The sequence below is a fragment of the Ailuropoda melanoleuca genome, chromosome 8, assembly GCF_002007445.2.
Source record: "Ailuropoda melanoleuca isolate Jingjing chromosome 8, ASM200744v2, whole genome shotgun sequence".
Taxonomy (NCBI): Eukaryota; Metazoa; Chordata; class Mammalia; order Carnivora; family Ursidae; genus Ailuropoda; species Ailuropoda melanoleuca.
In genome coordinates this window covers 53504009-53531659 of record NC_048225.1, presented here as the reverse complement: position 1 = coordinate 53531659, position 27651 = coordinate 53504009, and the positions used below count along the sequence as shown (strand labels likewise).

The 27651-nt window shown below is 57.5% G+C and overlaps 1 protein-coding gene across 3 annotated transcripts in view; it reads right to left on the bottom strand.

The window, feature by feature from the left end:
- Positions 1–5790: 5790 nt before the first annotated feature.
- The window catches only part of GDPD5 (glycerophosphodiester phosphodiesterase domain containing 5), an 84588-nt gene continuing 62727 nt past the window's right edge, over positions 5791–27651 (bottom strand). For 2 of the 3 annotated variants that reach the window (XM_019795362.2, XM_034666321.1), the window contains exons 7-18: positions 22117–22215; positions 21714–21807; positions 21203–21348; positions 16650–16732; positions 15358–15508; positions 14618–14836; positions 13958–14115; positions 13572–13719; positions 12274–12356; positions 11680–11694; positions 9424–9536; positions 5791–6792 (exon numbers count right to left, since the gene is read on the bottom strand). In XM_019795362.2, coding sequence (XP_019650921.1) covers positions 6644–6792; positions 9424–9536; positions 11680–11694; positions 12274–12356; positions 13572–13719; positions 13958–14115; positions 14618–14836; positions 15358–15508; positions 16650–16732; positions 21203–21348; positions 21714–21807; positions 22117–22215 — 1458 coding nt within the window. In that variant the 3' untranslated portion in view covers positions 5791–6643. The remainder of the gene's footprint in view (positions 6793–9423; positions 9537–11679; positions 11695–12273; positions 12357–13571; positions 13720–13957; positions 14116–14617; positions 14837–15357; positions 15509–16649; positions 16733–21202; positions 21349–21713; positions 21808–22116; positions 22216–27651) is intronic. The other variant, XM_002915300.4, reaches the window with a different exon arrangement.

Below are 27651 nucleotides of genomic sequence, written 5' to 3'. Positions count from 1 at the left end.
CCGCCGCCCCCGGCCCCGCCTCCGAGGCCACGGGCGCCACGGGCACCACCGCCAGGCCGCTTTCCGGCCGCCCGGCCGCGAACAGGCTGCGGAAGTAGGCGCTGCCCGCGCTGAGCGCCGCGCGGTGGCACGGGAAGTCGCGGCCGCCGGCGCGCAGCACCACGTCGGTGAGGGTGCCGCTCCGCCGGTACGCGTTGAGAGTCTGCAGAACGCGCTGCGCGTGGCAGGACCCCGCGCACGGCGCCAGGGAGCCGGGCTCCGACTCCTCCAGCACTGGGCCCTCCAGCATCCTGCCCGGTAAAGAACACAAACAGCGTCGGAAAACCACCTGGTTGGGTCGGCGACAGGGCAGGAGACCCCTCATCCGTTGATTCTCTTGTTCTTCGTTCCCTGGTTTACTCAAGCTGGCAAGCATGAATGTAACGCAGGTGCTTTCATGTACTCAGCTGCTCTGCCTCCCATCCCTTCATCCAGAGGCGTAATGGCTGCAGGGATCTAGTCCCTGCCTACCTGCAGATGGTCCCTGCCTTAGCTATATCAGCTTCTTCCTCGCTTACCCACTGCAGCCATATTACTCCTTCTGTCCTTCAGACTCGTTAAACTTTCATCAGTATCAGCAGGAGACAGATGGCAAGCTCTCAAATGGGATAATTTGCGGATAGTCTAATGAGGGGATGATTTACAAACACGTGGACGGTGTTTAGGGCCTCCCACAAGGGGTAAAGCAGTGCCCGTGGCCGCCAACAGCAGGGAGACTTTACCTCTCCAAGGTCTGGAATGGGAGGGCTGGGAGGTTACAGGAACCTGCGCAAAATATCTGTATAGGAAGGCCCCCTGACAGGAGCAGTGGAAGGGATTCAGGCTACCCCACAGAGACCTAGTGTGGTGTGGGGAGGAACAGCTCTGCTCCCTCTTGTCACCCTAGTCTGTCTCCTGATCTCCTGTAGGTGCTCCCCACTGACCAAACCCTGACGATTTTATCTATCTATTTATATTTTATTTATTAGAGTGGACGCACAGGAGTGGGGGGAAGGACATAGGGAGAGGGACAAGCAGACTCCCCGCTGAGTGTGGAGCCAGACACTGGGCACGGTCCCAGGACCCAAGATCATGACCTGAGCTGAAGTCAGATGCTTAACGACTGAGCCACCCAGGCACCCCCTGATTATTCTATTTAATATCTGCCTCTCCTACAGTAAGTGCTCAGTTAATATCTGTTTGAGGTTGAGTGAATGTATTAAGCTAGCATGTATTTAGAGCCTTTTCTGTGCCAGGCAGTGAGCAAGACAGGCATAGACCCTGCTCTCCTGGCTCTCACAGCTTGGTGGGGGGTCCCATAGGGGAGTGTGGGAGCCAATAGAAGGGGCACTAGACCCTGTTGGAGGGGCGTCAGGGAAGGTATCCCCTGAGGGATCATCAGACTGAGAAGCATAGGGGGAATTAGCCAGGAGAAGGGAAGGGAGTGCAGGGAGGATGTCTCCATTTAGAGAACAATCTTTGTGAAGGCCCAGAGGGAACGAGGGCAGACTAGAACCCAGGCTGAGAGGGAAGTTAGTTAGCCCTCTCTGTAGTAAGTTCTCTCCGTGTTCTCAAGGAAGTACTGTGGGGAGATGGAAAGAACTGGCTCTAAGGACTGATCCGGGTTCTAAACCTGCCTCTGTCGTTGACTCACTGCATGAGCTGTGCAAGTCACTCCCCTTCAGGTTCCTCTTCTGAAATGGGATCCTAACGCTCACCTAGTAGGATTGTGACATTGTGCTTATGAAGTGGAATATGAAAATGCTAGGAACATAGTACAGACTCAGCTAACACAAGAGGAGGGGAGCACGCCAGGTGTGCTGGCTGCTTTTACGTACATAATTGCAATTTGATCCTCACAACCCTGCACATTTCTTTAGATGCCCCGCCCTTCTTTCAGTTTGTCCTGAGGAAAGAAGCACACAGGAAACCCGCCCTTCGGAGGTCGTGCTGAGAATCAAAGGAAGGGTGTTTGTGAAAGCACTCTACAGACTAGGGGGCGGTACTGGGCTGGTCGTGATTTGGCATTATAAACACACAGTCTCTGCTTGCATACCTCCAGGGACAGGGAGCTCACTTCTGTATGTGGCAACTTACTCCAGGGGAGCACAACTCTGCCCTCTACCTCTTGCCTCTCCCGCCATGCTCCTGATCCCCCGTGCTCTGCCTCCTCTGAGACTGCTTTGCCCTGGAGGTCAGATCTTGCCCATTGTTAGTCCGGCTTTCACTGCTCATGCTCCGGTCATCCTGGGTGGTGGAGCCCCATGTCAGGATTACAGAAATGAGCTCCCTGGTGGGCAGGGTCCCAGGAGGCTAACTATGCCCAAGTAGAGGGGCTGGGCCCTGAACCCACCTGGCTCCAGACTCTGCATGCCTAGCTGCTCGGCCACACTTGCCAGGGTGAGGGCATGTCCTAAGGAGCAGCCCGGGACCAGCAGAGGGAGGTGAGAGAGGTCATCGGAGCGTGCTGTCCCCATTCCATTCTCTGCTGGCTGCTTTCTTAGCAAGCAGGTCCCTGAGCTGGGATCCAGGAGGGCAGGTCTCTTCAGGGTAAGGAGGGACCTCTCCCTGCAGCACAAGGGGCTGCCTGGGAGCGGAGAGCGGGAGTCTCCTCCTGGGAAGTGCACCAGTACTTTTTCATTCTTTCTACTGCTGTCTCCTGTGCCAGGCACTGTGGTCACACTGGGATATCAGACTCCGTTTCCACCCTGGGAATTCCCAGTCTGGGGGACAGAAGACCCAGTTGCGACGTGGATGGTAGGGATTCCCAGGGAGGGCTCTATTGGACGTTCTCCCGTCCTAGCGAAGAATCTAGGTGCCTCCAGCCAAGAGTTCTGATGCATACTAAGGGATCTAGCCCCTAGAAGTTGACATGCCCCCCTGTTTTCTTGTTCATACCCTCACACACACACACACACACCCTCACACACTCAGACTTGTAGACACCACATAGCCCTCCTGGTTGAGGGGCTAAGTCCCCGGATGTACCTGGCACTTACCTGGCCATGGCCTCACCTGGGTGCTCTGCAGCTGCTGCTCTCATAGTGACCACTGCTGTCTGTCCTGCTGCTGCACCCCTGGCAGTCCGGGCTCCAGTGTCCTTGCAGCTCTGCCTGGACTCGAGCTTCAGCTCAGCTGCAGGAGGACAAAGGGGCTGGACGCCAGGGGGGAGGGGAGAGGAGAGGGGGAGAAGGGGAGGAGGGGACGTTGGGCTTTTGTTCCATTCTTGGACCAGCCCTGGGAGGGAGGGAAGGAAGGAGGCGTGAGTAAGCGTGGCATTGACTGTGTGTGCATCTCTGGGATCCTTGTACCTGGATTGGGGGTGATCTGGCACTGGCTATGCCCCTGAGTAAATGCATGGATGTGAAGGTGTGTGGGGGGACTGCCCTAAGGAGCTGGGGTATATTTGGGTGGCTGTGAGGGTACAGGTGTTCCAGGGTACCTGTATGTGAGTGTGGGAGCACACAGGGACGTGGTGGGTGTGACTGTGTAGTGGTAGGTGTGACTAACACTGGCTGCACAGCTTAGGGGTCTCGGATTTCCTCCTGCCTCTGTGTGACTCAGCCTATCTGTGTTCCTGTTTGACAGCAGACATTGTCATCGTAGGACTTCATGTGTCTGGTTGTCTGCCTAGTGTGTCCCTCTTTGTGTCTATGTGATCCTGTGTGTGATGTGGGTCTGTCTGTGCAGGACGGGGCTGTGTCTTGTGGCCCGTGCGTGTCCTATGCCCGTGGTGTGGTATGAGTTGAGGTGGTTTTCGGCAACGGACCCACGTTGGAGGGGACTCAGTGTGGTGGGCCTTGCTGGTACTGAGCAGGCCTGGTTGGGGTAGATGAGAGGACGCAGCTCTGGGCCAGCCTGGCCTCCTGCAGCCAGAGGAGACCACGCCACAGGCTGGTCCCAGATCATTTGCTGCCCCCACAAGGGCCACAAGGTCTGGTATTTGAGAGGCCAGTGAGGAGATTTGCTTTCACAGAATAGGACAGTTGTTGGGAGGAGGTTGCTTTGACAAGAGCCCAGATAGGCCCAGGCACTTGGGGTCTTGTCCTGGAACCGCCGTGGCTCGCCATGCCACCCTGGGCAGATCACTGCGCATCCCTTGGCCCCGCTCTTCATCTTGGCAGAACCCAGGCTCGCAGTTCCTGCCCTGCCTTATCTTATTGGGTTGCTGTGACACTCGGGAGGTTTGGCAGTGAAAGCCATGTGCCGTGTGGAGTCCATGAGGCCTGGGTGCTGCAGGAACGTGGCCTGGCCAGCTCGGGCAGGCTGAGTTTGTGGAAGGAGCTGTGATGGGGTCACTGTGATGCTGGCCAAGTTGTGTCCTGAGGTCTGGGGGCAGATTTTCTTTCATGTACCCCATGCCAGGGGATGGTATATGTCTCTTCTCCCTAAAAAAGGAGTGTGTGTTGCTGTCAAAGGACAGGAAAGGTTTGGGCCCCTTTATTTCTGTACTTGGGAAGGAGGGCCCTGGAGCAGGTGGAGGGTGGGGGCGGCACCCCTGAGGTCCAAGGAAGGAAGGAAGAAGTGGGAAGGGAAGGGGCCCTGTCTCTGGTTTTCCTGTGAACAGGGCAGTCTGTCTGTCCTCCACAGACAAGGGGAGAATGTGGGGATGGCATCAGGAAGGTGGGTTTCTCAGTAACTCTTCAGGTCAAGGGACAGGAGCCAGCACTGACCACAGGTTGCAGGCTCCGCTGAGGGTGGAGACAGGACTGGCTCCCTGCCTGCCCAGCTAGGGGATGGCCTCCATCCTCCCTCCATTGTTTGGGGTGAGGGGAGGCAGCTAGACTGGTGGGTATGGTCTAGGGCCCTGGTGAGAGTGGGATGCTAACTAGCTGTCCCACTCAGAACTCCCAGCCCTCTCTGCCTGCTCCTGAAGGCTCTGGGATGTCTCACATTGCCCAGGTGTGGCCACGAGCCTGGAATATTCTGGCCTGGGCCACTGATGGGACAGGGAAAGGCTGCAATGAAAGGTCAAATCCACTTTCCTGGGTGGGTCTGCCAGAGGCTGGAGAGGTTACTGGGGCATTTTGGGTAGAGCAGTGTGCCCCATCGCTGATCCAGCCATTCAGGATTTCCCTTACGCTTCATGCCCAGGGAGAGTTGGGAGTTGACCTCTGCCCCAGAAAGGGATGCACTTGACAGATGTTCAGTAGGAGGAAAGGAGGGTGAATCCTCTCAGTTCCCAGAGGGCAGTCCAGAAGGTTAATGTGGGGGGCCCAGTCTGGATTCCAGTATTTGAGAGGGGTTTCTCTTCCTTTCCTCCAAGAAGGTGCCAGAATTGCTCAGACCCCAAGAATTCTATCCAGAAGATCCCTGTTTGTAGAAGAGATATATCCCTTGGCTCCTAGGAAGCACCTCAGCCTCCATATGGCTGTGAGGGGACCTGCCAGGTCCACCACCCAGCCCTGCGTCAGACCCAGGCGGCCTCCTCATCGGCCTTGCCACTCTGGCTGGTTATGGAGGCATGCATACGCTCCGGGGTCAGAGCTTGGCCGGGCTTCTGTCTTTGTCTGTTCTAAGCTGTGTGGCTTTGGATGGTCATCTTACCACTCCAGGACCACCTCCCCCCACCACAATATGGGGGTACTGGTCCCCAACCCTAGGGCTGTTTGTTAAGGAAGTCCCAGGGTCCTGGGGAGGGGCCCAAGCACCCTGCGCTCTTCCATTCATTTCTGAGAATGCTTCCTCCTCAAATCATTGGCCCAAAATTGAATCCCAAACCCAGCAAACTCTCTCCCTACCCTCCCACAGACCATTCAGAGACTACACACGTCAAGATGGCAGCTTTAATCGTATTGGCCAAGGCCCTCAGGCTCACTCTGCCGTAGGCTTCCTTGGCCATATGCCCACCCTTGGCCTTGCCTAGAACACTCTTCCCAAGTGGCCACTGTGCTGTGGCCACTGATGTGGAAACCTGAGGTTGTGTCAGTCTGTGGATCTGCCGGGCCTCTGCACCACTCTGCCCTGCAGGCCTGCTGGACACTTAGGTAGGGGGTAGAAGCAGCCTTAAGCCTGCTCTTCCGGCACCTCCAGCTGCTCCTGGGGCATGGCAGGTGGTGGTAGGAGGCCGGTCGGAGAGGAGTGTCTCCACCACTGCAGCAGGCTTTCCTCCTGGGCTGAAAATCCTTGTGCTTTTGAGACTGACATGAAGAACAGAGCTGCTGGGGGCAGAGGCCCAGCCCAGGCCCTCAAGGCAGGAGACACGCAGAGAAGTCGTCGGTTGCCTCTGAGCATAGACAGGAGGATGGACACACACGGGCACACGTGGACATCCACATTCTCGGCTGCCACAGGGGGCATGGCATAGCCCAGTAACTCAGCAAAGCTTCCAGATCAGGATATAAGGGAAGGCCTCCAGAGGAAGACCAGGCCCTGGGCCCCAAACTTTCCAGAAGGAGCCCCAGGCCTGCAGGGGCATCTGCGAGGCTGGAGTTCTGACCCAAGTGGGCCCCAGGAGAGAGGGGAGCCCCCTTCAAGGGAGGCCATGGCTGACAGAGGGCTGGAGCCAACAAGGAGGCTGGGGAGCCAGCTCCCAGCACACTCCCAGTCCGGACATGCTTCTGCCAGCTCTCTCGGGTTCCCTGGCCTCCATGCCGGGCACAGGCTGGGCCAGACTGGTCTTCAGCTAGCGCCCGCTCCGGTCTGCGAGAGTCCTGGTGCGGCGGCCACCGCCTCGGTTATCCATAGGGGTGGGAGCGCTGTTGGCGTACGTGTCATAACTGTTGTCTGAACACACAGAGAGCTCATCGGAGACCTCCATGCCATCGCTGATCTCTGTGGGGCCAGAGGGAGGCAGAGTGTGAGTGGGGAGAAGAGGGGTCAATGCGGATGGCTGGCACATGCAGTGGGAAGGGTAGCCAGCAGCAAGTCCTGGTCAGGCACTTAGAGGCTGATAAAATCACTGCGTTCAGGTTTGCTGTTGAGGTTGGCATTCAAGGCCCTCCTTGGACTCTGCAAACACTCTGGCCACACCTCAGTCTACTCTCCCCTGGAATTCCACCTCCCAGCCACAGAAAACAATCTGCACCCTCCTAATCTTGGTGCCCATGCGTTTACTGTACTCAGGGCCTTTGTACACACCGGCCCCTCTCCTGGGAGTGACCACCCTATCAACACTTCCTTTTTTAAAAATCTGGCTCCATTTTTCTTATCTCTGTTATTACCGACTCCTAAAAACCTCCCCTGACCTTGCACCTCCCAGCCCCCCAAGCTGGGATGGGGACTCCTCGTGACCACCCTAGCCCCTGCTTCCCCCCACCCCATCACCTCCTGTTCTGTCACTATCTGTGGCCCCCACCAGCTGGAGTACTTCAAGCACAGGGGTGAGGTCCGGGCATCTGTGTCCCACTCTCTGGCACAGCACTGGACGTACACCAGAGGCTCAGAAAAGGTCTGCTGAGTGGAGCTGAGCCCACCCCGAGGGGACTCGGGGTGCCTTGGTGAGGCTGAGGGTCTCTGGAAAGGACTTTCCAACCTGGAGTGGGCAGGTTGGGGTGAGGACTGTGGCTGGCTCCTCAGAGTCTGTACTCAGAACACGCTTGATGAATGGCTTTTGGCACTGAAGGAGAGATGGGGGGCCTGGAGGCGCAGAACCTGCCGGGCCTAGGGGCTGGCCTCTTCCTTTCCATTCATTCTCCCTGACTCTTCTGACTTCTCTGGGCCAGGCTGTAGGAGCCTGGGCACCCCAGGTGCTTTCGATTGGCCCCTCCTTCCAGGAGCTCCCCAGTGTGGCTCAAGGGCTGCGGGCACCAGGGGAGGCACTCAGGGAAGGGTCCCTTTGAGCCAAGGCAGGAGGAATGCGAGCGCCCCACAGGCAAGAATCTCTGAATCCTAAGCACCTAAAACAGTGCCTGGCGTTCACCTGTTGAAGGGATGAGTTAAATAAAGGAGAGAATGAATGAGTGGCTGTTCACAGAATCCTGAGAACCAACCCCCAAACCAGTCACCCCCACTGGGGTCTTGTTCATTCAGACAGTGCTTAACCGAGCATCCCTCTGGGCCAGGCGTGGTGGTAGCCCTCGAGCACCGTGTGAGGGCGGCCAGTCCCTTTTACACGCGAGGAGTCTGACCCTGATGTGCTCTGGGTCACATATCTAGTTGGGGATAGAGCTGGGATTTGAACCCCAGCCCATCTGGCTCCTAAATGTCCCTCAAATCTCTCCTCTCTTCTGTGTTCCCATATCCAATCTCTCCCCTGAGTTACTGGTTTCTTTGCCTCCAGCTTCCCCCTCTTGTCACCGTCCACACTTGTTATAGATGGAATTGTGCTGTCCCCCACATTCATAGGTTGAAGTCCTAACCTCCAGTACTTCCAGAATGTGACTTTGAGAATAAGGTTGTTGCAGAAGTTAATTGGTTAAGATGAAGTCATTAAGGTGAGCCCTAGTCCAGTATGCCTGGTGTCCTTATAAAGAAGGGAAATTTGGACCGGAGATGCTAACTGGGAGAATGCCACGTCAACACAAAGATGGCCATCTACAGGTCAAGGAGAGAGGCCTGCCTGACCAGATCCTTCTCCCATGGCCCTCAGAATAAACCAACCCTGCTAATACCTTGATTTGGGACTTCTAGCCTCCAGAACTGAGACAATGAATTTCTGTTGTTTAAGTGACCCAGTTTGTGGTGCTTGTTACAGCCCTACTGTAACAAGGACAAACCTGCCCATGACCCTACCCTGCTTTCACAGTGAAGCCCAAGTTCCTGACCATACACTCGAGGCCCGAGTGCCTCCCGAGTGCCATCCTGGAGTGAGCGAGCGCAAGGCCACCCCTCATGCCATATGGAACGATATAGTTCTTGGTACCTCAGTAAGCCATGCCACCTCACTATCTGAACACCTGCTCTCCCTGCCTGAATTCCCTTCCTTTCCTCTGCTTGGTCAGCCCTCACCTCAAACCCATCACCCAGGCCCCTCCTATGCATCTTTCCCGTTCCAGCTAGGTCACCTTGCAAAGTGGGCCCCAGGACCCTCACTGCTGACCACCCTTCTCTGCACCCCACTCTGGCTCAGCATGCCTGCTAGAGCTCTAGGGGCACCGGATTGTCTATGTATTTGTTGATACAGCTGCCTCCGCCATCAGACTGGGAATGCCAACGGGCTGGCAGCCAGCAGGAGTGAAAGAGCTATATTTATGGTGTATAAACTAGGCAAAGGGAGGTGAGCCTTAAAAGCAGCCCCCTCCCCCCACATGTCACCCCTGTCCACCACCCATGGGGCTGACAGCTGATCTGGAGTTGATGACGGCATGTGGAGGGGTGCATGTGAAGCTGGGTGGGTGGATGTATGTCCGTGCTGTGTCCCTGCCTGTATGTGTTGCTTGCAAATGTGTGTACACATCCTCACGTGCACGTGGGGGGTGGAGATAACTGAGCCCATGGCCTGCCTCAACTTGCAGGGCTGCCCACCTGAGAAGATGAGTTTCTCCTTCATGATGCTGACGTCCCGGCTGGTCCGGCGCACCGCAGCGCTCAGCATGATCTGCTCGGGGTTGTAGTTCTGTATGCCATACAGGCGCCACCTGCAGAGATGGCCCACGGGCACAGGTCCTTTCCCGCCCTTCCTTGGAGCAGGGATCCTGTCCAGTCCCAGAGCCTGTCTGGATTTGGCCTGCGGGACCAGCAGGACTCTTGTCTGACTACAGGTGGGGAAACGGAGGCCCAGACAAAGGCAGAGCTAGGGCTTGAATCGGAGCCTCCTGACCCTCAGCCCGGCTCTCTCTCCGGCCTCCCTCTCGGCCCCGCAATCTGAGCTCAGGTCCCTCTGCCCCGGAGATGGTTGGTTTGGGGTTGGCGAGTTGTGTTTCAGGTGCCCACAGTTGCACACGGACTCTGAATGGGACAGACTGGGGGAGAGCTTAGGCATGACTCTGACACCCACTGTGGGGTACACCCCAATCTCAGGGAGTCCCAGCTGCTGTATCCTCCAGCTCCCACACTGGGGCCAGGCTGAGTGAAGCCAGTGGGGAGAGCCCAGAGGGGAAGTGAAAGAGGGGAGGGAGGGCGGGGGAGCCTGTGAGGGCCTTGTCTTCGCGGGGTCAGAGGCCAGGGTATCAGAGCGACGTGGGCAGGCCAGAGGCTGCTCTGCTCCCACAGCCCTGGAAGAGTGGCCTCTTTGCTCGTGGGGAGGCAGGGAATAAAAGGAAATGGCTGGGCAAGAGGTGGGGCTGTCCAAGGCGGTCAAGGGCCAGCAGAGCCGGGGACCTGGGGTCCTGTGCCCAGCCCAGGGCAGTGTTTGCTACTGCAGTCCCCTCACCCAGCCTCAAGTCCCTGGTCTCCGAACTGAACACTTTTCCTATGAACTAGACAGATTCACTGGACCCCACCCCCACTCCCACCGAGAAAAGCAGGGGTCGGCTTGGAAACAAGAACCCAACCCCCCAGGCACTGAGCCCTGCTGGGGTGGGGGGCGGGGAGCCCAAACACCATGAGAAATCAGTTGTTTCCAGATGGGGTCAGCACAGCAGAAATGGACAGACAGATGGACAGGCAGGTGGGTGAATGAAAAAAGCAGACAGGGGAAAGCAAGAAGCAGAGGGGAAGGCAGCCTGTGCTCTGGCTGGGCTGGCTGCCCTACATGCGCTCGAGGGCAGCGACTGGGTCTCTGATTTGTCACACTGTCCCTGGCACCAACCTCAATGCCTGCTGTGGGGCAGGTGCCCAGAGCATTTGTTGAGTGTAGGAGTGGAGGGAGGGGGCCTGCAGGGAATGGTCTCCCTCAGGGTCCACTCCTCTGTCAGTCCTCTCCTGACCCCCAGGGAGACCATGTCACGGGCCTGGCGTGTCCATCCCAGTACCTGGGCCACCTCAGCTGCCCCTCAGCACCCTGGGGCTCCGAGGGTGAAGGCCTGGCTCCTTGCTGGAGGCCTAGCCCAGCAGCAGCACATGGAGGCGTCTGCTGATGGAGAGGATGAAGGAAGGACCGGTACATGTCCCTTCACTGGTCTCAGTCCCTCTGCCAGGGAGCAGTTTGTGAAGCTGTCTAAACAGGACCCAAGGTGGGGCTTGGGTCCACAGGGCTTGGGACTCATGCTGGAAATTCACAGTAAACCCAGGAGGAAGGAGTCAGGCCAGGGTCTCTGCAGCCAGGTACATCTAGGACAGGAAGCTCAACCCCTGTGGGTCCCCCAGGGGAAAGCGGGGAGGCTGTATAAGGCCAGAGGAGTTGGCGGGAGTCAGAAACGAAGAGTGAGACACATGAGAGCCACACAGAAAGATAAGCAGCGATTTGAGAGGCAGAGCCCAGGAGGAGACACCAAGAGACGGGAAGGGAGAGACAGAACTTGGTGGGGTTGCACGGGGCAGTGGTGAAGGCCCCTGCGAGTGCCGGCCTTGGGAGGGGTGGCCAGGCACAGTCCCTCCCCAGAGGGAGCCGCTTTGGTGCTGAGAGGCCAGGTCAGCAACCTGCGAGGAAGCACGGGCTTCCGTCCACAGAAACAGCGAGGAGGACCAGAGGGCGGGGCGCACACATGGGAGATGGGGAGAGAAGGATAGCGGGGGCAGCAGGGGGCATGGCGAGGGGAGGTGTCTGGGAGGGTGACCCACGAGGGACCCTGACCCAGGCACAGGCGTGGTGCACGGCAGGTTTTCGGATGGAACTGGAGAAGGCGATGGCGAGGAAGAGGGAGAAAGAGGAACAGGAGAGGAAGACCACACCAGAATTACCTGATCAAGTGATAGCTGTGAGATGCCAGAGTGCAGCAGAAAGGGGGGTGGGGAGAGAGAGGAGGGACATGCGCCGGATCAGAGCGGTGAGTGACAGAGAGAGAACGTCAGTCAGGAATCAAACAGCCCTCAGTTAGGAATCAAACAGCCCGTTGTTGTTTGTGGCTGCATCGGGGCCCCTAGCTGGCCCTAAACCCTCCCCCGGAACAACCCCACTTCCCCACTGCACCGCCGACCCAGCTGCTACCCTGACAGGAAGGAGGGCTCCAGCATGGCACACCCGAGTGCTGAGTGTTGGTGACAGCCCAGGCCTTGGGGAATGGGTGAGGGCACAAGCCGAAGAGGAGCCCAAACCCGCCAGAGTCCACACATCAAGTCATGGCAGAGCCGGGCTCTGGGCTCCTGGCTGGGTGCTCCGTTCCAGGAGCCCCTGAGCTCTGGCTGAGGACGATGGGCTGGGGGGCCTGCTGGGCAGTCCTGCCCTGAACAGGCTGCCTCGTCAGGGCTTCTCCTGGCCCAGGGCTCGGGGAGGTTCGACTGGCTGGGGCAGGGGCTGGGCTTGTGGGGCACGCAAGGGGGTCAGAGCCTACTCACTTCTGTAGCACGAAGATGCCAATGATGAGTGTGAAGGAGATCAGGTCCGCGGTGACCCACATGAGACAGTACTCGTCTGGGGGCTGTGGACAGATGGCCCGTGGCCAGTTTTCAGTCACGGCCGGTCCATATCGGAGCTGCAGACTGAGTGTCCGTGGGCAGGAGGACCCCATGTCACCATCAGGGAAGGGCTAGGGAGGACCTAGAGGGGGCTTCGGAGCTTGGGGCCTTGACACTGTATTTTATAGGAGTAGGCTCAGCACTGTGGGCCTGTGTGTGTAGGATAGAAGAGATGTGGCAGTCAGGGTTGAGGTGGCATGTGTTAATAAGCCTGGAGGGAGGGTTTGTGTGCTAAGGGGGCTCCGAGCAGAAGGTGAGTAAATGGAAGGCACACAGCTAAATGTGAAGGTGTAATCGACGAGCAGGTATGCAGGGGTGCGTGTGGAGAGGCGTACAGCAGCTGTGTGGGTGTAAAAGTACGCATGTCACCGTAGGGTGTGGAGCGCAAGGGCTCCCCCTCCAGGGGCCAGGGAGGACAAAGCCTCCAGTGTGGCCAGGCCTCCGGGGCCCTGGACCTCAGGGAAACTGGAGGAGGGACAGGGCTGCACCAGGAGACCTTGCTGTCGGTCAGCTCCTGTGACCCGAAAATTCGAGTGTGCTCATTGCTGCTGCTGCTGGTCAGTAGGTCACTTCACCTTGTTCCAAGCACAGCCCTTGAAGCTTTGCAAGGCTCCAAGCGGGCAGGTGGCCGGACACACCATCCAAAACCTAGATCCGATTCAGTGACCCTGCCACTGTCGCAGCCATAACAAGACCCCTGGACTGGCTGTCACGTCCTCAGCGGGGTGCTCAAGGGCGCCCCGAGCCCCAAGTACCAGAGCTGGGACTGGAGCTCAGGCTGGCCAGCAGGTCCGTGATCAGCCAGGTGAAAACTGGTTTTATTTGCTCTATTCTCAGAGCAGCATTTAATGTCCCCTATCCTTGTTCTGTTGTTACTCTTTTTCTAAGGCCTTCCCCTTCTTTAAAACAAAACATAACCCCAGAACACAAAGCCCAAGCTGTACTTTACTCCCCTAGGGCCCTTAAGTGATGCTTCTCACTTGGGCCGGCCCAGGTTCTTCCCACCCCCAGCACCTTCGTGCAGACCCCAGAGGCCACGAAAAGCCTCTTCAGGCACTGCTCCCCACCCTTGAGACCTCACAGAGCCCCGAGCGCGGAGCCTGCCCCCCACCCCGTGCCACAGGCTCGCTCGACACGCCCCCAGGTACCCTCTGCCCCCCAATAATTCCCCAACTCACCATGATCCAGAGGGGGGAAGGCACCTGGGACAGGGCGTGGGAGTTGTCGGAGGTGACAGAGGGGACCCCCGCGCACCACAGCAGGGAGAAGAGCCACGGCGCGTTGACCGTGTAGAGGTTCACGCTCAGGTTCCAGGACGCGTAGTCCCTGTGGGGCAGGCGGACAGAGGCTGTCAGCCCTCGAGTGGGGCCTCCGGGCCCAGCCGGGACGCCTCTGAAGCATGTCCCCCTTTAGAAACTGCTCTCCTCACAACGGTCCCCGGAGAAAGGACTCTCCGTCCCAGAGGACCAAGCTCAGACAAAACCCAGATCGGCCGGATGCTCTCAGCCTCTACTCTGAACCACGAGCCCAGCGCGTCCGGCCCCCGCGTGAGCCGGGTGGGCACCTGAGCTCCTGGCGGGACACCTGAGTGTAACGCAGGTTCAGCCTCTGGATGTGGCCTCTCCGCAGGCTGGCGGCTGCCTCCTTGGAGCCCGCCGTCTGCTGGAAGCCGGGAGCCACCTTGCGCACGAAGGGCCTCTGCCGGTTAGGCAGCCACATGACCTGCGGGCAGGAGGGGGCAGCCTCAGATTTCTCTTCGGTCACCTGGGGGTACAATGTCTACCCCCCCAAAGCCCCTGGAAGGCTTAAAAGCGATGGGACAGGGCACACAGGCCTACGTGTGATAATCACCGACAGGGGACAACATGGTCCGGCCAAAGCTATGAAATCGCTCTCCTGTCACAAGACGGATAACCCACGTTACTCCGTAGCTGGCCACCGGTCCCGTGTGCTGCCGTCAAGTGGTTTCGAATTTCTCTGATCTCCAAGTATTACACCGCAAGGGTGCCGAAACAGCAGCGTTCCAGAGAACCCGCTCCCGCCCGCTGTCCATTTTAAAGGACTTTGTTTCCCTCTCGCCCCCAGGATGACGCCATCAGAAAGGCGAGGGGCACGCACCCGCCCGCTCCGCCTGCGGAGGCTGAGGTCCAGACGGGCGGTGTGGCGCGTCCGTGCTGGGGGCCCGCTCTGGCCGGGCCTGGCTTCCCGGCGGGCAGGGCCTCACCTGGTGCTGGGGGAAGCCGGAGCGCAGCAGGGCTTCGAGCGTGACGTTGAGGAAGCTGCCGCGGTACGGGTGCTCCCGAGGCGGGTCTCGCAGGTTGAGCAGCAGCGTGGCATTGCCCTTGGCCAGCTCCAGGAGCTCTGCCAAGCTGCAGATGGACTGGTTCTGCGCCTCCCTGCGGTCGGAGGGCGACAGGGTGCTGGCCGTCCAGAAGGGATCCGTCTGCAGCGAGAGGGTACACACGGCTGCCTCACCAGTCACCGAGCCCGGAGCCCCCAGCTGCCAGCGCCCGCTGGTGTGCGGGGCAGGCCGACTGACAGCTGCGGCCCCGTGGGCAGTCTAGGGGACCCCAACCCCAACTTCCCCATGCCACCCGTTTCCTGAAGGTCATGTGCTTGGAACTTCTCCCAGACTCCAGCACATTTCTCCTTTAGTAGCGTTTCAGACCAGGAATCAATGTCCGTCTAGATCTTGACAGAGTTCAGTTTTTACCTGTTCACTATTATCACTGTCACCTCCTCCCGATGGGGAGAACAGAGCCAGAATAAGCAGTGGCGGCCGCGACATCCGGCTCCACTGGCAGGAGCCGGCGCAGGCCACTAAGTGGCCACTAGCCACTAGTGGCTGTGAGTCACTGATGCTAGGGGACTGGGGGCCCTCTGAGCTGCTGGCCACCCCGTCTCACTCCGTGCGGTCCCTGCCTGTGTTTTCCGTGCCTCGGGCTGGGGCAGGTGCAGCCAGACCTTCAGAAACCACCGGCCAGCGTTGAGCCTCTGCAGGGCGGTCCAGTTCAGCATGGAGGCGGGCCTGCGGGCCAGCTCCGGGAACTCCTCCTCCACGTTGGTGGTTCGCCGCAGGGTGTTGTCATGCATGAGGAAGGGCACGCCATCCAGGCTGCGGGAAAGTGGGACATCCAGTCACTGTCCACCCAGGTCCCTCACCTGCCCGCCAGGGATCCGTCCCCCAACACCCATACACTCCTTCCCACCCACTACACCAACCCCCGTGGGACCCAAGCAGGCTTAGCTCCTCTCTAGGCCTCAGGCTCCCTGTGCGCACGGGGAGGACAAAGGGGGACTCCGCCTGGCTCTCTGTGAGGGTGAGGGGGGAGGGACTGCTGAAGAGGGAGGGCTGGGCCTGTTAGCAGCCATAGCAGATAGGTGGTACTTCATTTGATAATGGGGAAACTGAGGCTGGGAGAGGGAAGTACCTAGCTCAAGCCCACTAACCCAGGAAGTGGTAGAACCTTAGAACCCAGTTCATGCGACGCCATAATAGGACAGGACAAATGCAGGCCCCTTGGACACATTCCCCTTACCACCATCCTGGCCTACCCCACTGGGGCTGCCAGTAGCCCATGTGGTATTAGTGTGAAACAAACAGTAAGGGGCTCATGTGTCCGCCTTCCTCAAGGCATTTTACCACCATCTGCTAGAAAGTGACGAACACACGGTTCTGTGATATGTACACTGGGAATGATGGGTTATCTAACAGTGATGTCTACACTTGGAACCTCCCGTGTGTGGTGCCCGTGTTCACGCACTACACCGCCTGTGTAAACTAGACGTCATTGCCCCGCCTCTTTCCCCTTCTCAGAGGTAATCTGAGATCAGTATGAATAGATACTTTTAAAATCTACATGTTGAGAACACAGAAATCATTTTATGTGGTCTTCGAATTAAAAGATAATTGACATCACAGTGACTCTATCGCTCTGCAATGTGCTTATTTCGCTTATCCGTGTTTGAGCTCCGTCTTGCTGAGCCATGTAGATCTAGTCTTTCCTTCACCTGGAGCTGTGGCAGGACCCCAGGTCCCACTCCCCCACCCCTGCTTGAACCAAGAGCATCTATTCATTTCCCTATTTTATAGCCTGGCATCTGGCACAGACAGGGTGTGGGCCCTGCAGTGGATAATCCAAGCTTTGGCCCTCCCATGTCTGAGGCTCTGGGACCCAGGGTTCCTCCAGCAGAGTCCCGGATGTGGATGTGGCAGGGGTGAGGGGTGTTGTGGTTCTCCCAACCCCCACACCTACCTGATGGTGACATCAGCCTGTAGCCCATACAGCTTCTGTTCCAGGGCCTTCCGGAAGGACATCAGCGTGTGCTCTGGGGCCAGCTGGGCAGGAGGGGAGAGCCAAGATTTAGCTGACGCATACGTCCCCAGCCAGCATAGAACCTTCCGTGTCGGGAGTCTGCAGTAGGCCTGGTTCTAGTTCCCACCCTTCCAGGCAGCAGCTTTGGGACCCCGGGCACCCACACAGCTCCTCTGAGGCTCGGCTTCCTCATCTGTTAATCATGCCTGCCTTACAGGTTTTTTGGGGGAGGGGGTGGGGAGGCAGGGGTGGTTAGCGTTGATGTATATAAACGTGAGGGCTTTTATACAGTCCTCTGCCTTGTGGCAGTCTTGGGCTGGGGCTGCAAGCTCGTTATACCCTGGGGGGTGGCGATCCCAGAGGGAGAGGAGAAGGTATGCAGGATGGCGGAGTTTCCACAGGGTGCCCACAGACATGACAAGACCATTCCCTAGACTGTTACGTGGATTGAAAGCCCCCAACACGTTGCCTGATACGCAGTAAGTGCTTAAGTAACTATTATTAATCCTATAGCATACACATCAGAAGATCCTGGTTCTAGTCCTGGCCCTGCCATAAACTAGCTTTGTGACCATCAGTGCATCTTTTTCTCCTATGAACCTCCATTTCCCCATTTTCCCTTTGGGGGCTGCATATTCAGTGTTTTCCGAATTCACTGAGTCCTTCCAGTTGGGAGAGTCAGAGTTCCAAGTCTCCCTCCCTCGTTCTCTCTGGTCTGAAGACGCTGTCATACCCTCTGCCACCACTGGGGGTCACCACCACACCAAGGGTTGGGCTAGGACCCAGCGCAGTGTGGGCTGGAAGAGGAAGGGAGGTCTGGCAGTGAAGGGATGGGCTGCAAGGGATTCCTATGGCTGACCTCATTCCCTCACGCTCGTGCACGTCTTCTCTCCCTCTGACCATGCCGCTACCACATGTGACACATCCCCTTCCTCTGGGAGGCAGCCTGGCACAGCAAGGGCTGTGGGGCTGAGAAGAAACAATTCCCATGTCCCGCTCACCTCACCTCTGCACCCTGGCTTCTCTAGTATAAACAGGCTAATGGTATCAAGCTCATAGGCGAGATAAGAGACAGCAGCAGTCTCTATAACTGAGTTCCTTTCTTCCCCTTGCCCTGGGGCGGAGCAGCTTTGGGGGACGTGGCTCCCTTCTCCCAGTCAGGTGGGCGGTGTGAGGCCCCACCCAGAGTCAGGACAGGGCCACGGAGGCATTAGAGACGGGCGAGGACTTAGTGGGGTTCCTGCCTGTCTCGCTTCTACATGTCCTGTGGCCAGGCCTCTCACAGGTGACCAGCTAAGAGGTGCCACAGCTCCCTTGTGGGCTGAGGCTGCGGAACGTAGACTGTGGGGAGACACAAAGGAGCATAGCAGGGGCTACAAAGACCCTTGGGGAGCAGAGAAGTGATGGGGAAGAGCAGAGGCTTTGTAAACGCAGGTCTCCCTGGGGTAGGTGCTGGCCTCCTGGAGAAAGAGCCATGGAAACCTAGCCCTCCCTGGCCAGCCTGGGGACCCCAGGAGGGCTCCAAGAAGCACACAGGATCTCAGGGCGAATTCTTAATCCCTGCCTGCCTCAGGCCTGAGCCCAAGTGGCATTCTGAGTGTGTATGGGAGGGGTGGCCGTCACAAGGGCAGGCCACTGTGGTTCAGAGTTCCAGCGCTGGCATTAGTCTGACCAAATATTAAAGAACACACACAGGTGCACCCATATAGGAGCCATACCCCCAAGGGCACGCGGACACCGTCTCCAGGACAGCAGTGTGCACTTGGGCTTATCACACACACATGTGTGGCTCCAGAGGCCGTGATACACGCAGGTGTGGACACCGATACACGTGCAGCCACCGTGTCACCCGGGCGCTGTGCCAGACACGCGGGCCAGCCCCTCAGCAGCCACCTCGAGGACGCGATCAGCCAGATGCACAACGTGGGAAATTCTGCAGGACAAATGACTCAGTTTCTTTGACAAATAAACAGCATATGGGAAAAAGGGAGGGGGACTGCTATATACCGAAAGATACTTGGAAGACATGTCAGCCAGATGCACCAAGTGGACCCCGTTCGGATCCTGATTTTTAACAACTCAACTGTAAAAAGGTATCTTTGAGATAACAAAGGAAGACTAAACATGGATTCAATATTAGATAATATTAAAAAATTATTATTAATTTGGTTGGGTGTAACAGCAGCATTGTAGATGTCATTATATTAGAACAAAAAAAGTCCTATGGATTAGAGATATATCCTGAAATATGTGTGGGCAAAACGATACGATGTCTGACATCTGGGATTTGCCTTAAAATACCACAGCAGAGGGGTGCCTGGCTGCCTCAGTCTATGGAGCATGCAGCTTTTTTTTTTTTTTTAAGATTTTATTTATTTATTTATTTATTTATTTATTTATTTATTTTTGAGAGAGGGAGAGAGAGAAAGAGAGTACGTGCACCAGAGCATTGTGGGGGAGGAACAGAGGGAGAGAAAGAGGGAGAGAACCCCAAGCAGACTCCATGCCGAGGGTAGAGGTAGCCCAACCTGGGGCTTGATCCCGCAACGCATGAGATCAGGACCTGAACCAAAACCGAGAGACCAATGCTCAACCGACTGAGCCGCCCAGGCGCCCCGGGCATGCAGCTCTTGATCTCGGGGCCAGAGTTTGAACCTAATGTTGGGTGTAGAGATTGCTTAAATAAATAAACTTTTTAAAAAAATCTTAAAATAGGAGCGCCTGGGTGCTGACTAGTTGAGCATCTGACTCTTGGTTTCAGCTCGGGTCGTGATCTTGGGGTTGTGGGATCGAGCCCCGCATCTGGCTCCGCATTCAGTGCGGCGTCTGTTTGGGATTCTCTCTCCCTCTGTCCCTCTTCCTTGTGCTCTCTCTCTAAAATAAATAAATCTTTTTTTAAAATCTTAATATATTGCAGCAGAAAAGAAAAGGAGACAGATGAAACAAGAACGGCAAGAGTACTGACAAATGTTGAAGGCGGTCTTGGAGTCATTATACTATTCTTCGTTCTAGGATTCCTTATACCATTCTTGCAACTTCTATGAATAATCAAAATTTTTCCTACTAAAAAATGATCCATGCCGGGGCCACCCTTAGCTGAGCACCACCTCTTCAGCGCACAAGTTTGTCCCCTGGCCTCCATAGCAGGCGGGGTGGGTAATCTGGGTCCTGGACAGATGAGGTGCTGTCATCTTGGGCCCCGCCTACCTGTGGAGGCTGTATTTCTAAGTTTGCGGCATAAGGCTCATGAGAGTTTGCGGCATAAGGCTCAGAGGGGACTGGTGACCCCCCGAGACACACAGGCAACATTGGGTAAAACTGGACCCCAAATCCAGATCCCAGACTCCAAAGCCATGGCCTTTCCAGTTGGTTTCCTCCAAGAGGTGCTGGGACCAGCAAAGGGTATGTTGGGAGGGCACCAGGGTCTAGCTTGGGCACAGGTGTCTGAATTTTATCTAGAAAATGGGCACAGGGAGTGGGGAAGAGCCTAACGGTGATTCACAGCCCCATCAGACTCAACACCTCCTTTTACAAGTTGCTTTGTGAGGCCGCCATGACTACCCTGAAATTCAATGCCATCATGGCACTCACTCTTCATCACCGCAAAAACCAAGAAAAAGCTCTCACGAGGTCCTCGAGCGCCCCTTGGAGGTGGGAAGTGGTACTGCCTCTGCTAAGAACCACAAGTTCAAGGGGTTCTTGGAGAAGGAACCCCTGGTCCAGAGAAGGAAGAGGGCCTGCCCCAGAAAGCAGAAATGTCTACCTTTTACTTTCTGTGCACCAGGCTCATATCTGGGCACTTCACACGTGCTAAGTCCTGCTTCACACGGCGCACCGGCGCAGACACTCATTAGCCCAGGACACAAGGTGAGGAAACCAGCACAGAGCAGACAGGGAATGGTCCAGGCTCCCACAGCCGCCAAAAGGCCGAGGGAGCATGGCTCTGAAGCCATCTTCTCAAGTGGAAGGTCTACTGTGGGGCCACAGGACTCTGACTTTGACTTCTTCCTCTCCAGTTCAACCCCATTCAGCTACCTTCCCTTTAGCAGTGGGCTCTAAGCTGCACCAGTCCCCTCCGCCCCCCACAGTCTGGAAGGTGCTCTTTCTGCCTCTTGTATCCCAAGGCCCTGCCGTTCTCCCCACACCTGGCACCTCTCTCTCCTGGGCCTTCCCAACCCACAACTGGCCGGGTCTGGTCCCGGCCTGAAGCCCTCCTGCATCTTTCTAGGGCCCTCAGGATAAAAGTTAAATCTTTTCAACAAGATGCCTTCAGGACACTTCAGGATTCAGTCCCATCTAAGCTCCCCAGCGTTTCTACCAGTTCTTCCCAGATACCCTCCAAAATGGCTAAAGATTATTGCTATTACTACACTACGCTTATTATATCCCTTTCCCTACAAGGTCCTCTCTACAAGGAGATAGGTCTTGGCCTGTTTCTCCCAGAATGGCAGCTCCACCCCAGCCTGCCGCTAGGACCCTCAGGTGGCACTCACCATGGGGGCGCCGCGGTGGCCAATGAGGGCTGGCTTGGGGCCCAGGTCCTTTTTCTCCATGATGCAGGGAGAGGAGATGGTGAGAGGCGCCACGTAAAAGGCAAACACCACGGCGAAGAAGGTACAGAGAATGGCCATCTGGGAGGCTGCAGACATGGGCTGTGAGTGAGGCTGCCTGGTGAGCCCTGTGGCTCCCAGATGCCCACCCATGAACCCTTGGCAGACTGGGGGGGGGTGCTGGACCTCTCTTCCCTCCACCTGTCAGGACCCAGATGCTCTGCGGGGACTCTGCACCACAGGCAGCCCCCATTCTCGCTGGGAAGGTGAGCTTGACTTCAAACTCCCACACAGACAGGTGCACAGAGGAGGAAACATGCAGGGCTGACCGGGGCTGCAGCCCTCGGTGGAACCCCCACGCTGAGAGCGACACCTTATCCCCAGGCCATCTAGGTGATGTCCAAGTGAGGGCAGGACAAGCCGGTTTGGGTACTCGGAAGGCAGTCGTACTTACAGGACCGTTCTGCCCGGGCGAACTGTCCCGCCACGATCCAGGATAGCGCGGTGACGGCGGCCAGGGCCCCCACGTGCAGGAATGGCGCTGTGCCCTTGTGTGTGGGAAGGGGCGAGAGGGACCATTGGCTCCCAGCCACGCCCACACCCTCTGGTCACCAACATCCTGACAGCCTGTCTCTACCCATGGAGCAGGCAACTCTGTCTCCATTTTTCCATGGAGGAAACTTGGGGTGCAGAAACCCCGAGCTGTAGCCCCCCACCCAACTCTGACTGGCTAAGTGACCTAGACTGCTCTCTGCCCCCTCTGGGCCTTTGGAGAGACGTGAGCGACAAAAAGTCTGCCTGGTCTGGAAGGTGCTGCGGAGGCAGCTGCCCAGCACCCCCCGTCCCCCACCACTCACCTGCAGGGAGATCAGCAGCACCTCCCACTCGTCCTCCCACAGCTGGGCCATGGCCGACATGGCCACCACCGTGGACACCAGGATGACCATCAGCCCTATCTGGAAGGGGAAGAGTCAGCAGACAGAGGGTCAGAGCGGGTGTGCCCCGACAGCCCGAGTGTCCCCGCTGTGTCAGAGAGAGGGGGGCAGAGGCAGCGGGAGAGGCTGACAGACGGACACAGGGAGGAATGGAGAGTGCAGGAGAGACCCACGAAGCAGAGAGGTGGGGAAGCAGAAAAGAAGCACGACTGAAAGAGAGCCAGAGATGGCTGGAAAGGGACAGTGAGGGACAGAGGCAGGAGGAGGCAGGCGGACCTCAAGAGAATAGAAAGGAGGCTGGAGAGAAGGTGGGAGGAAGCCGGGGGAGGCGGCCCAGGGTTCAGCCCCACCGAGGGCGTGAGGAGGGAAGACACTCGGCCAGTGCGGACCTCTCCCGGGCCCACCCGGTCACGTTTAAGGCCTTTCCTAGCCCTACCAGCAGCCCTTGGGGTGAAGGGTGCCTTGTCCAGGCCACGGGGGCAGAAGGCTGCGGAGCCGGGTCCCCTGCAAGAGCGGGTAGCCCCCAAGGTTGGAGCAAGCAGAAGCGAGGGGGGGTTCTGCCCCACCGTCCCGCTACCAAGGCCTGCTCCCAGCCCCCGCCTCCGAGCTTCCAGCTTCTACTGTGTGTGTGTGTGGGGGGGCGGTTCCTGCTGAGCTGCCTCCTGAGAAAGCAAGGAGCGTGACTCCCAGGGAAACGAGACAGAACCTTCACAGGACAGACAGCTTCGGGGATAGATGCAAGATGCTCCCCCCAAACTAAGTGAAGCCTGGTTTCTGACTACTCAGCCCCTAGCCTCAACGCCTCCCCCACTCCAGCCACCTTCCCCTCACTGCCAAGCCTGGCACCTTAAAGCTCAGGTCACGCCTCTCCCCCCAACCGCCCCCCTCCGTAATGGGCCAATCAAGGCCACCACACCCTGCCCCACTGCTGCTGCAAGCTGTCTCCCCACTGCCCTCCTTCTCTTCCTGCGGTGCCTTTTCTAGAGGCAGCAGCCTTCTGCGAGCCCCCCCCCCCAACTGAATGGGCTCGGGGGGGGAGGGCAGCAAGCGCTCGGTCCCCCTTGGTTCCCTGCCAGGCAGGGAAGATTCTTGCCTGGGATCAAGTTTTCCTTTGGAGGTTTGTCATTCCAGCCCATCAGCCTGGAAACGAGTGTTCCCGTAGTAGGAGGCAGTAATAAGGCTGAGATGGTGGGGGCCTTCATGGGCTGTAACAGACTGGCCCGGGGGATACGAGAAGGGGAGAGACACGGGTAGACTGAGGGCCCGTGTGCCCGGGGCAGGGGAGAGATGTTCGGCTTTCCTCGTGTTTATTCTTCTAACGTCCCAGGTGAGGGCATGATCAGCTTGATTTGACACGCAGGGAAACCGCTCAGCAGAAGGGCTTGCTTGCCGCGCAGCTCTGGGGGGGGGGGGCAGATCCCGAAGCAAGCTCCCTCCTGCCTGTCTCAGAGGTCCTGCTCTTTCTGGGATGTCACGGGGCAGTGGAGGGAGGCCAAGGAGTGTGCTCACCGTCCCTGTCCCTGAGAATCCCCCCTCCACACGTGGGCTCTCTGCCCCCCCCGCCCCGCCGCTGCCCCCTCCAGGCAGGCCCTGGGCACAGCAAAGGTCTCTGAAGGGTTGCTTCTGACAGTCTTACTACATTTAACTGCTAGTGGGAAGACATGCAATAACACCAATTTCCCATAATCCTAACACAGTTAAAATTGTTATTCTCTCCGAGTCTTGCCGTTGCTGTCGTGGCAACCATGGCGCTCAGCAGTGTTACTGCGGCGTTCAGTGTCTGTGGGGTCCCCCCGCCCTGTCTCCTGAAGCCACAATAACAGCACCGATGCCCAGCATGACCACTGTTGCTCAAATCTGACTGGAAAGGATAGAGCCCACCCAGAAGGCCCAGCGACGGCCCGCTCTGCTCCCGTGAAAGTGGTCTTGGGTGTTCTGCACAGGTTGCTGTGGCTTGCGGGGACAGCAGGAGGGACGGAGGGCACAGGCAGCGCGTCCGTGCAACGAGGGGCTGCGAGCCAGCCTTGCGGAGGGGCCACGCGGCAGCCTCACGGGGCGGCTGCATGCGGGGCTCTGCGGGGCTCTGTGGGGCTCTGCGGTCCACATGGCCCATGGTTGGCCAGGGTGCGGGGCCCCAGGCGTCCCACCCTCAGTCAGACCCCAGCTCTGCGGCCCTATGGGAGAGGCTAGTCTGCTGGGCTGCGCAATGGGAAGAGTGAGTGCCCGCCTGAAAGGGGTGTGGGGCCGAGGCGGGGAGAGGCGGGGTGCTAGTAAGCACGGTGGTTGGCACCCAGGTAGTAAACACCTCCTGGATGTTAGTGGTAGAGTTTGAAAAAGCGGCCAGAATCCCGAATGAACACGACTATGACCAGCAGTAAACGACATGCCGTGTGGACAGTGCCGAGGACACGATGGCCACGGCGACCGCGATGAGCCGCGCCTGGCACGAGTGTGCCTTCCCGAGCTGCAGCTGGACGGACGGGGCCAGACACCAGGAAGCACCGGGGAGCCCGGGCTGGTTGTGTGTGGGGAAGTCCGAATCCCCAGGGAGTGCTGCTGGAGGGAACGTGGTGAGACGGCACCCAGAGGCGCTGCGGGGGCCTCGCCGGGGGCAGAAGCACAGAACCGGCCCCAGCTCACTCGGTAACTGGTGGTGGGGTGTGGGGTGTCCCATCCTCCTCCCTGGGCCGCAGCTTGGGTCACTAGCGGATGCCTCCTCCAGGCAGGCCCCGGGCTGGGGGCTGCTGCTGCTGTGCGCAGAGGAGTCAGGCGAGGCCACAGATGGGGGCAGTGGGGTCTGACCGGTGCCAGGACGGGGAACAGCCTGGGGAGGTGGGATCTGTGATCCAAGCCTCTCATAGCAGTGGGCCAAGCAGTGTGCCACTCCCTCTGGAGTGGTGGGTGGGGTCGGAAGGGGGGCATCTCAGGGATAGGGCCTCCTGCTTACTGGAAAGCCCCAAGCACACTTTGACTTTCTTACCTTCTGGGCCCCTGGACTTGGCTCCTATTTCTGGGAAACAGAAGCTTTGGGAGGACCGGGGAGGAAGGGGGAAGGTCCCCAAGTGGACACCCAGATTTGCTCACAGTACCCTGCCTGCCCCAAATGGCTCCCTCTCTGCACCATCCTGGGCCCCTCTGTCCTGTGGCCCACCCTACTCATGACCCCGGGGAACCAGAGACTCTCAAAATAAAGATACTGATTAAAACCTCAGACTGTTGTAGGTTAAGCAGTACAACATTGGCATGAGATTGGAGAGATAAGTGGAAGGAAGTAAAAAGCTCAGAAACAGATCTTTTTTTTTTTTTTTTTTTTAAGTAGGCTCCCTGCCCAGCGTGGAGCCCATTGTGGGGCCTGAACTCACGACCCTGAGACAAAGACCTGAGCCAAGATCAAGAGTCAGATGCTTAGCTGACTGAGCCACCCAGGCGCCCCCAGATCTAAATACACTAAAAAAATTAGTCTAATATAAAAAGTGTCATCTCAAATTAGAGGGAAGGAATGGATTACTGAACAGAGAGTAGGGACCTGGGAAGCCATCTAAAAAAGAACAAAGATCACACTATACACCCACATAAATTCTAGAACGACAAAAAAGGTAAATGTTAAAAAAAAAAAAAAGTAAAAACCTACAGTTACCAAGTGATAACGGCAGAGATATTTTTTTCTGGGAAAGACTTTTCTAAGTCTGACACAAACCCCGGGAGACATCAAAGAGTTGACACATTCCCACCCCGAGGAATAAAGAAGTTCTTATGGCAAAAATACAAGCCCAGTTGAGAGATGAATTAGGAAGAATTATTTGTAGCTCATCAGCCAAAGGGCTAATTTTCCGAATCTCTAAAGCACTCCTACACATTAACAAGCAAAAAGCAAATCCCATTGCAAAAAGGACAAAAAAAGGGGACGAGACCGTTTACAAAAAAGAAAACGTAAGGGACTCCAGCACGTGGAAGATGGTGAGTCTAACTCATCGAGAGGGAAATGCGCATTAAACTAGTGGCATCTTCACCCATCGGATTGACCAAAGTCAAGAAATCGGTGACCGCTTTATGGCGAGGGCGTTACTTACGCCCAGACTGTGGGGTGTGGATTGGTGGCGCTGGTCAAGGAGGCTACGTGGCAAGAACGAGTGAAAGTGACGCTCTTTACTGCACACTTCCCTGCCCAGCCCGCCACCACACTGTGCTGGCGACGAAGTGAGCACGCGGGGATGTCAGGGAGCGCCATCAGCCGCGGGGACCAAGGATGAGCAGGTGGGGCAGGGGCAAGGGGTGGACGCCGATGGCAATGCTCTCAATGCACGAAGGGCAAGGAGCCCTGGTTTTGCCAAGGTGCGGAAGAGGGAGCAGGCTAGTACTTGTGGGGAAAGGAGGCAAATAGGAAATGTGCATGTATATTTGCACGTACTTAAAATATCTCTGGGAAGATAGCAGGGAGATTTGCATTGCATACTTTTTAGTTCCTTTTTAATTTTGAACCGTGTCAATGTATCAGATGGTCAAACATTGGTTAAAACAAAAAGAATAGGAGTCTTTAGAATCTTAGAATCAAGTGACAGAATCTTTGCAGCAGAACAGCAGAATTTCCGGCCCCTGCTTCAATCCTCCCAGGCCCCAGGAACTCACTCCCTCCCTGGGCAGCAGGTCCAGCTACAGATCAGCTCTGCCTAGAAAGACCTTGCTCACGCTGAGATCTCGTGGGAGGGGACCGAGGGGGGAGGAAGGCAGGACTGGCGCCCCCGGAGCTGGCCGTGGTGCCCATGAAGGGATCTGATCCTTCCAGCCCCAGGGGACGACTCCCTGTACTGATCTGCTACGTGGGCTGGCTCCGTGCCTCCGGAGGCCTCTCCACCAGGATCAAGCAGGTGCGACCTGGCCTGCTGAGAAGCAGGCATGAGCCCAAGGAGGTGACCACAGTGGCCCCACCTGGTGCACCGGCTGGGACCGTTCTTTCAAGTGTCAGCTGCCCGGCCGGGAGAAGAAAGTGCCTGGTGGGGGGACTTCAGAAGCCCAGAGGAGACCTCAGGATAGAGTGACAGGCAGGAGGAAGGGGGGAAGGCTGCCGGCTGGTCTTCACTCCTCTCAGACTTCAGTCACCTGGGTCTGACTCCCCAGTGCCTAACCTTGGAGGCCCCCTGGATGCCCACTGGCACCTGCCACTCCACCCAGCCCAGCTCCTCGCCCCCCACCCTTCTTCTGGGTCCTGCCCCTTGTCCCCCTTCTAGCAGGAAGTGAGCCCCTCCCCTTGTCACTCTGCACCTTTCTCACGGGCTCATGGTTACTTCTGGACATTTCTGCCCCTTCCAAAACAGCATGCTCACTCCGACCTCTGGGAAAAAAGAAATGCCCAGCCTCCCTCCAAGGCCCACGTGCTCTGGGGAACCAGGGGCTCTTGATTCGCTTTGTGCCACACCCCATGCCCACTGACGCCCCAGCAAGGGCAGGCATCGGCCACAT